This window comes from Dipodomys ordii, unplaced genomic scaffold, assembly GCF_000151885.1.
Source record: "Dipodomys ordii isolate 6190 unplaced genomic scaffold, Dord_2.0 Scaffold22, whole genome shotgun sequence".
Classification (NCBI taxonomy): Eukaryota; Metazoa; Chordata; class Mammalia; order Rodentia; family Heteromyidae; genus Dipodomys; species Dipodomys ordii.
Window position 1 is genome coordinate 4100826 of NW_012267238.1, and position 13160 is coordinate 4113985.

General features: G+C 41.9%; 1 protein-coding gene across 1 annotated transcript in view; it reads left to right on the top strand.

Moving 5' to 3' along the window:
* Positions 1-2224: 2224 nt before the first annotated feature.
* Rnf169 (ring finger protein 169) overlaps positions 2225-13160 on the top strand; it is a 63455-nt gene continuing 52519 nt past the window's right edge. Inside the window, exons 1-2 of the mRNA XM_013014153.1 lie at positions 2225-2717; positions 4169-4189. Of these exons, the coding sequence (XP_012869607.1) occupies positions 2225-2717; positions 4169-4189 (514 nt within the window). The remainder of the gene's footprint in view (positions 2718-4168; positions 4190-13160) is intronic.

Sequence of the window (13160 nt, forward strand, 5' to 3'; positions counted from 1 at the left end):
TTTTGTTGGGTCAGTCCGTGGGGCCTGAACTCTGGGCCTGGGCATTTCCCTCAGCTCTAGTGCTTGAGCCACAGTGTCACTTCCGACTTTTTTTCTTTTTGCTTGTGTAGTGCCGAGGAATCGAACCTAGGGCCTCATGCATGCAAGGCAAGCGCTCTACCACTGAGCCACCTTCCCAGCCCAGCTTCTGCTTTTCTATAAAGCAGGAAATGCCTTTTATGTAATGCCTTTCTAGCTCCAAATCTACCTTAGGGTGCAGAACCATCTCTCCAGGCTTTGCGGGGGGGGGGGGGGGGAGCCTCTCTTTTCCCCACACCTTGGGCATTCAGAAAGAGAAGGGTAATGAAGTTTGAGCACCTCCCCCTGGCCCAAGCTAGAATGACACGGTCAAAAGCTGGCCTTTATGAAACAACTCTGAAACAAGCAGACTGTGGATTAAAAGAGAGTTTGTGCAATAAGAGGACAAAGTTTGTGCAATAAGAGGGCAATCTGTAAAAGCTACTGCAATAATCTAAGTGAAAAATGATGAGAAATGATTTGGGCAGTGCGAGTGGATAAGAAGGAAAGGATTGGTGGAGAAAGTAATTTCTGTGGAAGAACTGACTGGACTAAGCAGATATGGAAGATGAGGCTAAAGTTAAAGAAGACTAGGTTTGGAGCTTTAAGGTTGGACCTATAATAGGAGTAGACAGCTGCTTTAAAAGGCAGGTGGAAGACAGTTACGTGGAGGAGGCTCCATTAAAAGGGACATGGCGAACAGAGAGATACCAAAATCTACTCGAAATACAGTGAGTCTAGCCCATCAAACAGACCAGGTTGGAGTGCTCAAGCTGCTACAGCTCCCCCCAACTTTGGTCTGAAAAAGAGATAGCTAACCAATAGGTCCACACAAAAAGTTAGCCAATCAACAAAATCCCCACTAACTCCATAAAAGCCTGTCTTCTACTCTACATCTATGTAACAGCATGGGTAGAAGCAATAGGAGCAGTTGCAGGGACAGCACCATGCTTTTCTATCTAGCTGCCTGTTATTTGTCTGTCTTTTTTCAATCAATACCCTAATAAACCTTGCTTTTTTATATTCTCTTGGCAAATTCTTTTTTTTTTGGGTCCGGTCGTGGGGTCTGAACTCTGGGCCTGGGCACCGTCCCTCAGCTCTTCAGCTCAAGGCTAGTGCTCTACCACTTGAGCCACAGTGCCACTTCCCGCTTTTTTCTTTTTGTTTATGTGGTGCTGAAGAATCGAACCCAGGGCCTCAGGCATGCAAGGCAAGCCCTCTACCACTGAGCCACCTTCCCAGCCCCTTGGCAAATTCTTTTAACAAAGTATAACCCCCCAAATATAATGTAACACCAGCAAGCAATGCTAGTTTTGGAATAAGGGATGCAGACATCCTCCATCAGGCAACTAAATTTTCATGGTGGGTCTTAGGAAGTCTGGCCTGCAGAAACCAATTAGAGAGTTTCAGAAGAAAGCATGAGATGGACCAGAGAAGCAAGCAGAGTGAGAAGGGGACAGAGACCAGAGGCTCTTAGAATATCTATCGTTGAGCCCTAGACAGGAGTATAACTCAGATAAGGAACTGGAGGAGCTAGGAAATAGCTAAGAGAAGAAAGCCAACAAAAACAAGGATGTATGGTTTTGCCAGTAAAGGGAGGGGAGTTTCAAGAAAGGATGTGTAAAGAGGGGGACTGACTCTAGTCAGGACTGACTAGAGGCTGTTACTTTCAGCAGCTATTGATTCAATTAGTTATTGGCCATAGTAGGCCAATAATCAGATCACAGGTATTGGGTGATCCGATCCTTCAGAGAAAGCCCAGACCCTTATATCCAATGCAGCCCCTAGGCAGGTTTCTGGAAACTTCCTATGATTCCCACTCCCCGTAGCTTGCTCATTCTACCAGGATGTTGCAAGATAGAATACGTAATTATTTCATGAAGTTTTAAGATCGTCCGGAATTTCCAAATAAAGTCCTTCAGCAGAAAACCATCCTAGCTGGGTTCAGCAATAGACTGTTAGGGCGAGGCCGAAGACCGGATATAAAGAGAATGACTAATAAATATTAATGAGGTGTCCTCTCTCGCCAACCAGGTCGGAGAACCTCTTCCAGGCCCGCCGTAGACCCGCCCCCTCATGAATATGCAGATAGATAACTCCGCCCCGCGCCGTCCCGCCCGCCACTCTTCTCCCTCGCAACCGACTCTCCCTTCAAACGAAAAACAAGATGGCGGCGGCAGGTCCGAGTACTCGGGCTTCTTCCGCGGCGGCCGCGGCGGCTCTGAGTCGGCGGGGCCGGCGAGGCCGCTGTGACGAGATGGCGGCCGCCAAGACTGGGGCTCCAGGCTCGGCCTCTGGTTCTGCCTTGTTGGTGTTGTCGCCGCCGCCGCCTCCGCCGCCGCGGCCGGAGGGGTCGGGCTGCGCCGGGTGCCTGGAGACTCCGGGGGAAGTGCCGGCCCTGCCGTGCGGACACTCGCTGAGCGGGGCGTGCACCCAGCGCGCTTCGGAAGCGGTGGGCCCCGGCTGTTCGCGCTGCGGCGTCCGCGGCCCGGGCTGGGCCCGCCGTCGGGCCCGCGACGACGGCCAGGCCGACGCCGAACTGCCGGGCGAGCGCGCCCGCCGCGGCCCGCCGGAGCGCTGCCGCCCGCGCCGGGACGGGGGCGCGGCCGCCGCGGGGCCCAGGCCGGAGCCGGAGCTGCGCGCGGCGCCCGCGGAGCCAGGTGGAGCCTCCTTCCCTTCCTCCCCTTGGGGTGTGTGTGGGGGGGGTTCGGGTGCCAGGCCCCGCGGCCCCGGCCGGGTCTGATTTCGTGGGGGTGGACGGCCCTGGGTCCTGGTGGAGCAAGTGTGGGGAGTTGGCGTGGGTTCGGAACCGGCTGTGCCCGGGCCTTCTGTGTTGTGTGTGAATTTTGAACTGTGGGGTGATCGATCTACCGCGTACCTTGGGATTTGGAGGGGGGGAGGACGGTGAGGGGACCCCGCGCCTTGCGTTAAGTCCGAAGTTTGCAGGGAATCAATTCTTGGAACAAGTTTAGAGGCAGGTTGGAGCTGGGGTGCGGAGCGGGAGGGGCTCTGGAGGAGCCCACAAGTGCTTTGGCTCCGTGTTGGGCTTGGAGTCGGATTGCTTGGGAGGAAGTGGGTTCCTGGGCCCGAGTGGAGTTAGACAGGTTGGATCTGAGGGTACGGACGGAAGGGAACGTTTCAGCGTTGAGAGCCGAGTGGGGTTGCAGAATGAGCTCACGCGTGCAGTTCTTTTCATGAAATCCTGAAAAGTGCATACTGAGCACAGAGCGTGGCACATAGTGGGGAAGCGATAGATGGCCACTTGTTACCAGACGAGGGCAAAGCTCCACTAGCGCCCGATCGAAAAGCTGGGTGGGTGGGGTTTAAAAGTTTTGTAAACCAAGATTGGTTGGCCAGGGTCCTCGCTTCTGTCTCCCTAGCCGTATAGATTTCCACTATCCTGGCAAGTTAAATATAAAGTCTGTTGTGAGACTCTGACCCGAACTTCTTTACCTTTTGTTAACATCAGCAGCTTATTATTCGGTCCTGAGCTTCGAGACAGAAATTGTCCCGCTTAAAACACAAACCAAGACTGAGACTTCTTGGGGACACATCTAGTCACCACATCTACAGCTGTTTGATTTTTTTTTAATCTTACTTAGCAGGATATTTTCAGGAAACATAAATCAGAAAAGTCCATATAATTAGTATTGTGCCTTATGATGTTATTTTCAGTAAGGGAAGGGGAGCATTTGCTTGTGTATGAAAAGTGCAGTCCCTAAAGACTACAAGTTCCAGAATGCAATCTGATTTGATTCAGCTGAGACACTGCTGTGTTCTAGGATATCTTGTTTCCTCTCTTAGTCTCTATCTCTATGCTTCTTGGTACTCCTTTTAAGCATCACAACATCTCTGCGAGATAGGCAACTTTGTTTCCATTTTGTAGACACAGTTGAGGCCCTGGGAGGTTAAGTACCTTGCCAAAGAATGAAATCCAATTCCATTGGATTGCTGCTTAGTTAATTTACCTCAATTTCTGAGATTATGAGCTGGGTGTGGATGGCTCACACTTGTAAAATCCTAGCTACTCAGGAGGCTGAGATCCAGAGAATCAAATTAAAAAAAAATGCTTACCTAGCAAGATATTTGCAGGAAACATAAATCAGAAAAGACTATATATTCGAACCAGTAAGTAGAAAGCAAGGCTGAAGGTATTGCTCAAGTGGTAGAGTACCAGGCCAGTAAGCACAGGACTCTTGAGTTCAAATGTCAATGAGGGCAAAATAAAAATAAAAGTCTGAGATTATAAAAATCTTGTCTTCCTACCGGTATTGTTGATTATATAGTCAAACAGATTAGACATTAAAAAAAATTTTCTGAGCCTAGGAGCCATTGCAAAATATTTCAATTTTGAGCCATGAGAGTTTTACTTTCTGATTTGTGTAAATGTTTTGCCCTTGAAGAATTTTTTTTTTGCATAAAACACTATTGATTAAGGAAGTTTATCTAAATTGGGATTCTAAATTAGGATCTGTTGAGTTACTTAGAATCCACTAGTTATTTAGCAATTTTAAGAATATTCAGAAATATATTGCTTAACATTGTTCCTTTAGCATAGTTAAATGAGCTGATAAAGGCCTACTTTCCTTATGATTATAAATGAAATTTTATAGCAGATATGCTGGTATTTAAGTGAAAATCGTATTCTTTATATATTTATAAATATATATTTATGTATTTGTCTATGACAAGATCTCTGTGTTGCTTAGGCTTTTTATTTTTTTTTTTTTTGGTCCTCTGTTTAGGGCCTGAAGTATGGGCCTGGGTGCTGTCCTTCAGCTCTTCAGCTCAAGGCTAGTGCTCTATCACTTGAGCCACAGCACCATTTCTGGTTTTTCTGCTTATGTGGTGCTGAAGAATCAAACCCAGGACCTCATGCAAGCAAGGCAAGCACTCTACCACTGAGCCACCTTCCTAGCCCACTTAGGCTGTTCTTGAACTCTTCCTGTCAAGTGATTCTCCCTTCTCAGCCTCCTGAATAGCTGGGATACTGATGTGTGTGGTCACAGCTAGCTTTATTTTTTAATTACTGTTTGAAATCCCAGGGATTGAATTTGGGGCCTCTTGTTTGCCAGGCAAGCACTTTACCACTTGAGTTAAATCTCATCCCTCCCATATTAAAATTTACATTGTTGTATTTATTTAGACAGGGTCTTTCAAAGTAGCTTATTCTGGCCTTGACCTTGACATTCTTTTACCTGAACCTGCTGAGTGCTGAGATTATTGTTATGTATCACCATACTGGCTAATTTTGTTTTTGAAGCTTAGTATCTTTTTTTGTTTAATTGGATTATCTTAAGAACAAAGTACAAAGCTTCATTTATGTTAAAAATGTTGGTTGTGCTGGTGACATTTTTGTGATTTGTTTATTTATGACAGTTTTTTGTAAGTTTAAGGTTTCAGAACCTCAATGACTCCTGGGGTGTAAACTTTTAATTTCTTATATGCATTATCAATATACTTTTTTGGGGATTTGTTTTTTTATTGATTTGTGAAACTCTGTGTGTGAAGGCTGCAACAGTGATCCTGTTGAGGTAGACTTAGACTTCAATTTCATGTTCTTCGAGGATCTGCATCTCATGTCTATTTGGCATACTAAATATTTGTACCATCTTGATGTGTATTTGGGGATTTTTATGACTCCTTTCTCAGTGCTAGGTACTATTTTAGGTCCTTGAGAAGCATCAGTGAATGAATATTAAAGCATTCTCTCTCTTTGAGTTTATAATCTAAATTTAGAGACAGTCCTGTGTGGGTATGAATATGGAGGCTTGAACTCAGGTACTCATACTCTTGCTTGGCTTTCTTGCTCACACTCTACCACTTGAACCAGGCCTCTAATCCAGCATTTTCTGGAAATGAAGTTTAACAGACTTTTCTGCCTAGACTAGTTTCCAATCACCGTCTTCTAGGTCTTAGTCTCAGCCTCCCAAAGAGCTAGGATTATAGGTATGAACTACTAGTGTCCTGCATTTATTGATGTAGAAGCTTCTATTAATGTATTAAAAAAATTGATCACACAGTTGTATTCATAGTTAGATTTAGAACATAGCAGCTCCCATAAACCTCATTAAAAATGATTGATGTGGGGCTGGGAAGGTGGCTCAGTGGTAGAGCGCTTGCCTTGCATGCATGAGGCCCTGGGTTCGATTCCTCAGCACCACATATGCAAAAAGAATAAAGCTGGAAGTGGCGCTGTAGCTCAAGTGGTAGAGCGCTAGCCTTGAGCTGAAGAGCTGAGGGACAGCGCCCAGGCCCAGAGTTCAGGCCCCACGACTGGACCCCCCCCCAAAAAAAGATGTATTTTAGTAATTCTTTTTTTTTAAAAAGAATTGTTTTGAAGTCAAAATGGTTCTAAATTATATTACCTTTGAATCTGAAGCTCAAAATTTTACTTTTTGTGATAATTCTATGTAGACAATGATTGAAAAGAAAAGAATTTTTGAATTTTATTTTTTTGTGTCATTTCTAGAGAAACTCAGGGCTCTCTTAAAATTTTTTAATTGTTATTATAAAGGTGATGTATGAAAGGGTTACAGTTATATAAGTCAGGTAATGAGCACATTTCTTTTTGGACAATATCTCCCCTTCCCTTGCTCCCTCCCAGTCTTTCCCTCCTCCTTCCATCCACAAGTTGTATAGTTCATTTTCAATATAGTGTCTAATGAGTACCACTGATGTGTTTGTTTCCCAGTTGTCCCTCCATATTTGTGCCCCTCTCACATTCCCAAAGACAGATAAATGAACAAACAAGACAAAAAAAGAAAACAAAAATAGCAACAAAGAAGAAACCTCTTGTTTTCTTTGCTCTTCACTCTTGCTTGGCTTTTTTTGCTTAAGGCTGGTGCTGTACCACTTGAGCCACACCTCCACTTCCAGCTTTTTGGTGGTTAATTAGAGATAGAAGTCTCAGGAATTTTTCTGCCTCAGCTGGCTTTGAACCCAGATCCTCAGATCTCAGCCTTCTGAGTAGCTAGTATTACAGGCATGAGCTACTGGCACTCAGCCAATTTTTTTCTATTTTTGTGTTAAAAAGCTCATTTCAAAAATTAAGTAGATAAAAAGTATTGAGTAGTGCTTCAGTTATTCTTACTGTTTATCCTACGGTATCCTCTTTGTAAACACTCCCTTACATACATTTTAACAATTTCCTTAGTAAAAAATAGTTCTGGTTTGGGGGGTGGGGAGCAAAAAAAAATAGTTCTGCTTTATTACTCAGTTGACAATATCTGCTAATTTTGTCACCTAAATTGTGTTTAAGACTAGAGAAATAATGAAACTATGTGACTGTTAAATAAAAGGACAGGGATTTCCCTAGTCTATGAGGGTTGTTTCAAAATGCATAAAATGACTCATTCTTTTAACCTCAGTGACACATAGTCCAGAATTTATGTTATGCCTTCCTGAAAATGTGCATTGTGCTTGCTTATGTATTTTCCAAAACTCATGTTGAGATTACCTCACCATATTTTACCAATTAATTAACAATAGGATTGCTCCAGTTTGTTGAATGGTAACTCCTTTGTACCACTACTTAAAAATAATAAAAATAAAAATAAGCCAGGCACAAGTGGCTCACATCTATAATCTTAGCTATTCATGAGGCTGAGATCCAAGGATCCAGCCTGGGCAGGAAAGTCCATGAGACTCTTATCTCCAATTAACCACTAGAAAACCAGAAGTGGCACTGTGGCTTGAAGTGGTAGAACACTAGCCTTTAGTGAAAAAGCTAAGGGACAACACCCAGGCCCTGAATTCAAGTCCCACAACCACCACCACCAACAAAAATAATAAAAATATAATTTAAAAAAGAGTTGCCCTGATTTATAGAATTTCAAGATTGAGCAGCAGTAATTTAGGAGGTGTTTATTTATTTGCTCTACTGCGGCATTGCTTTTTCACTCATAGCTGTCATTCTTCTCTTTTGCCTTTTGCTGGTTAATTGGAAATAAGAGTCTTTGAGATTTGTCTCCTCCTCTTGAACCAAGATTCTTAGATCTCAGTCTCCTGAGTAGCTAGGATTATCAACATAAGCAACCAGCACTTGGCTTTAGGTATTTATTTTTGTTTACTCATATTTCCATTCCCTGCCTGACTTCCAGTTAATTTCTGAAGAGGTTACCCACTTTGAATTAATAGCTGACTTTACTTGAGACTATTATATAGGATCCGTGAATTAGATTTCATTCTATAATCAGTGAATATTTTTGTCCCTGTTCTTCCATTCTCCTTAGTCTAGTTGGTAAATGCACAGCGAAATAACAAACTGAAGTTGTGAGGAAAATACATAATGCCAATAAATTGTAGGAATGGGCTGGTAATCTAGAGAAAACCTTAGCAAGGCATTTGGATTATATATGTTGAAGAGAATAGAAATTTACCATGCTAGGGTGAAGGGATTGCCATTCCAGGCAGAAGAGCTTGGATAACCAAAGTCAAGAAGGCCATTGTGTGTATATTCATGTATTGACAAGAAGTTAAGTATAGGTGCTGTGTGGGAGTGGAGTAGGGAAGCTGGAGAGACTGCATGCAGAAATCATATGGTAAGGGCCATAGTTTAGATCATACTAAAAGAATTTTGGACTTTATTCTACATATAGGATGTTGCCTGTAAAGAGTTGTAAGTAGCACTATGATATCACCATGTGCTTAAGAAAGGGAGTATTGGTTAAAGGAGGGAAAATGTGAGTATGAACTGGAGGGAGTGAGTCCAGCTAGTTCAGGCTAGAGATAAAGAGGACCTGGGCTAAAACAGTGTCCGTGTAATATTACTTTCAGTCATTCATTCATTCCACTTGAGGGCCTTCAATGTGCTTGTCATCGTACTACAAATATAAAATACATGATTCTGTCTCAAGGTCAAAGTATAGTTGGGAAGATTGGTATAAAGATGTGCTCTGAAATGTGGTACAAGTGCAATAATAATTGTAATGCAAAGTGTAGATTAGGAGAGGTGGATCTGGTTATGAACCATTTGTGTTCATATTCCATCTCTGCCAGCTGTAACTACATGTAATTGGGCCAATTGCTAAACCTCTCTGTATTTTACTTCGTTATTTGGAAAATGGGGATAGTAATAGTAGCAAAATTGTATTAAATAACTTGTTAGCAATGTTATGCATATATAGAGCTCAATAATTGTAATTTTCACAACGAAGACAACCCAATTTGGATAGGTCGGGAATGACTATCAGCAGGTAGATGAGGGCAGGGAAAAAAGAGAAGGAAAAATCAGTGTACTTAAAGACACAGGAGCACGAAACAACATGTTCTAGGGATTGTAAACAGGAGTGGCTAGAACAGAGTGTACATGAGTAGATGGATGAGGAATAGCAGAACGAGGCAGTTGCTGGACTTTGCATGTCATGCCAAAGAATAAAGATCTCCTGAAGAATTTCAAAGAATTCTTCATCTTTGTGCTTTAGTGAGATCACTCCCATGAGGGTAATAAATAGCAAATAGATTGGAGAGCCAAATTTTCTTTGCAAGATGGCCAAGATAAGCTGAAAACTCCTCTGCTACAAATATCCAGAAAAGCTATATAATTCAGAGCAATTGTTTTAAATGCATTTCTGAACTTTGCTGGGAAGACAAGGTAATCTTGAGGGTTTGGGAACAAAAATGGAACTGAAGTCAAAACTAAACTCTTGAGGCCTGTGTTATTCTGAAGCACACTCATAGGGTGGTGTGAGTGTTTTTAAGTGAAAGATGAGGTTCCTAGAGGAGTGCTATGTACAAAAAGTAACTAAGATTTCTACATAAATCTAGTCTTGAGCTGGGCACCAGTATCTTACACCTATAATCCTAGCTACTCTGGAGGCTGAAATGTGAGAGTCGTGGATTGAAGCCAGCGTAGGCAAGAAAGTCCATGAAACTCTATCTCCAATAAGCTACCAAAAAAGCTCAAAGTGAAGCTGTGACTCAACTTGTAGGGTGCTAACCATGAGCAAAAGAGCTGAGGGGCAGTGTCCAGGCCCTAAATTCAAGCTGTAAGACTTGAATGCGCACATGTGTGTGTACACACACACACAAAATCTGGTCTTGGTTTTCCTGGGCTCTATAGAAAGAGAAAATGAAAAAAGTTTCCCTAAGAAATTGAGGCACAGGATACATGCCTTGCTGACATTTTGGATTCAAGTTTGTTACCTGGCTCAGGTATCTCTGTGCTGAGATATTAATATAAAAACTGACTTTATGCCGGGTGCCTGTGGCTCACGCCTGTAATCTTAGCTACTCAGGAGGCTGTAATCTGAGATCTTGGTTCAAGCCAGCTGGGGCAGGAAAGTCTGAAACTCTTATCTCCAATAAACCACCAGAAAACCGAAAATGGTGCTGTAGCTCAGGTGGTAGAACGTTAATTTGGGCTGAACAGCTGAGGGACAGCGCTCAGGCCCAGAGTTCAACCCCATGACCAAAAAACAAAACAAAACAAAATAAAAACAAAACTGACTTCATTATGTATCTGAGTTACTTAGAGAATTAAAAACTAAATTCTGAGGAGCATTCTTACATCTCAGGTCATCGGGATCATTAGAGAAGAAATCAGTTAAACCAAAGATGAACTATTTTTACAATTAAAAATGACAAGATATAAACAGAGCTTTTTGTCACAAATGAGAGTCAGCAGGCAGATAGAACAATCAGAAGGATTATAGCTCTAACAATTGGGATGGTAGATTGAAAGATACTTTAAATTAACATTTTATATGACTAGATAATTGACATTCTAATAAATGAATAAGCCATCATGAGATAGGCAGACTTTTAAAAATCATTAGTTGTACAAAGGAGCTATCATTTAACAAATGAGTTTATGAATATAGTGCATCTTGATTGATGTCACCCCTTTCATCATTCTTTTCCTTTTCTCCCAGAGACAGGCACATTTGAAAAAGGACTGAATATAATGAAAAACGTAGTCAGCTTAAAAGTTTCAATAAATAAGTTAAATAGTTTATACAGATGAAGAGAAAATCAGTAGAAGATAAATATTTGGAAATTCCTGAGAATACAAGATGAAATGAAGGAAATTATGGAGAGAAATAGAAAACAAGAAGCTCCATAACACACACATACACATACACAAAGAAGGTCCAACATACAATATTCTAGGAAAAAATGCAGATACAGTGAGGGAGAAGTGGCATTGGAGGAAATGGTAGCTTGAGAATTTCTGAATTAAAAATTCAAATTCATAGGTTTAAGATTCATGAAGCCCTAACTCCCTCTCCCCTCTCCCCCCACAAAAAAAAAGGAAAGAGAAAGAAGGGAAAATATTTAACAAAAGAATCCCACAAACTAAATACATTGCATGTGTAATTACAGAACATCAGCCTTGTGCATATTAGGTAAGCTGAGTCACATTTGCAACTGAAAAGGCACGTTTTATTTTTGTGCCAGTCCTGGGGCTTGAACTTGGCCTGGACACTGTCCCTGAGCTTTTTGCTCAAGGCTAGCATCTATCACTTGAACTATCTCTCTGCTTTTGGCTTTTTTGGTGGTTAATTGGAGATAAGAGTCACATGGACTTTCTAGTGCCTGGCTGAAAAGACAACTTTAAATAAAACCCCAAAGGAGCAACAATCAGGCTTTAAGAACAGATACCTCTTAAGGAGAAATTAGGTATTCTAAAGTAGTAAGAAAGACTAGAATTTTATACTCAAGTTATTTTTTTTTCAAGTTATTTTAAAGTTAGGGCAAGCAGGGTGCTGCTGGCTCATACCTGTAATCCTAGCTACTCATGAGGCTGAGATCTGAGGATCAGCTGTCAAAGTCGGCCAGGGCAAGAAAGTCTATAAGACTCTTACCTCCAGTTAACCACCAAAATGTCAGAAATGATCTGTGGTTCTGTGACTCAAGTGATAGAGAACTAGCCTCGAGCAAAAAAAGCTTAAAGACAGTGTCCAGGACACCTCCCGCCACACACACACACACACACACACACACACACACACACACACACACACACACACACACAACACAACACACACACACAACACACACACACACACACACACACACAGTGAGGGCAAGATCAATTTTGGACAAAAATATAGAGAGGGATTACTATATATATATATTTTTTTATCGGTTGTGGGCATGAACTCTGGGCCCAGGTGCTGTCCTTCAGCTCAAGGATAGCGCGCTCTACCACTTGAGCCACAGGGCCACTTCCGGCTTTTCCTGCTTATGTGGTGCCGAGGAATCGAACCCAGGGCCTCATGCATGCAAGGCAAGCACTCTACCACTGAGCCACCTTCCCAGCCCAACTATACTTTCTGAAAGTATAGTTTCCTACAGGAGGAAAGAAATGTAAGGAGATCAAGTGAGATATAAATAAAATAAAAAATAGGCCAATAAGTAAGTAAATCAATATTGACTATGTAAAACAAAAATAAGACTAATTTATAGGAGGCTTAAACCAAGGAAAATGTGTGACTGGAAATGAAAGTGGTAATTGTTAACAGTTCTAAAGTTCTGTATATACACTAGTAGGAAGATAGAGCTAATGATTAACTTTATACCTAGCTGGGCTAACCCCAGAGACAGAGTCTGGAAAGGATTCATTTTCAAGTTAGCCCAGGCAAAAACGTATCAAGCCCCTATCTTAATAAAATCTGTCTCTGATGGTACACAAATGTCATGCTAGCCATGTGGTAATCATAAATAGGAGGACTGAGGTCTAGGCCAGTCTGGCTATCAGCATAAACTTGAGACCCTAAATGGAGAATAACTAAAAAGCAAAAGGAACTGGGGGCATGGCTGATGTGGTAGAAGAGTACCAGCCTAACTGCAAACAAAATGAAACCCAACCCTTAGAAAGCATTCAAGGGAAGCTTTTAAAAACTGCACAGTATAACTTCATTTACTCCATATGTATATATATATATATATATATATATAAAACGTATAGCACCTAAATTAGGGATATACTTCTCTTTACACTGATGTGAACATATAACCATTGAACATTTACATTGCTTTCTTTTTTTTTTTATATATATTTTTTTTATTGTAAAGATACTATACAGAGGGTTACAGTTACATGAGTGAGGTAATGAGTACACTTCCTCTTGAACATTGTTAGCCCCTCCATTGTTTTC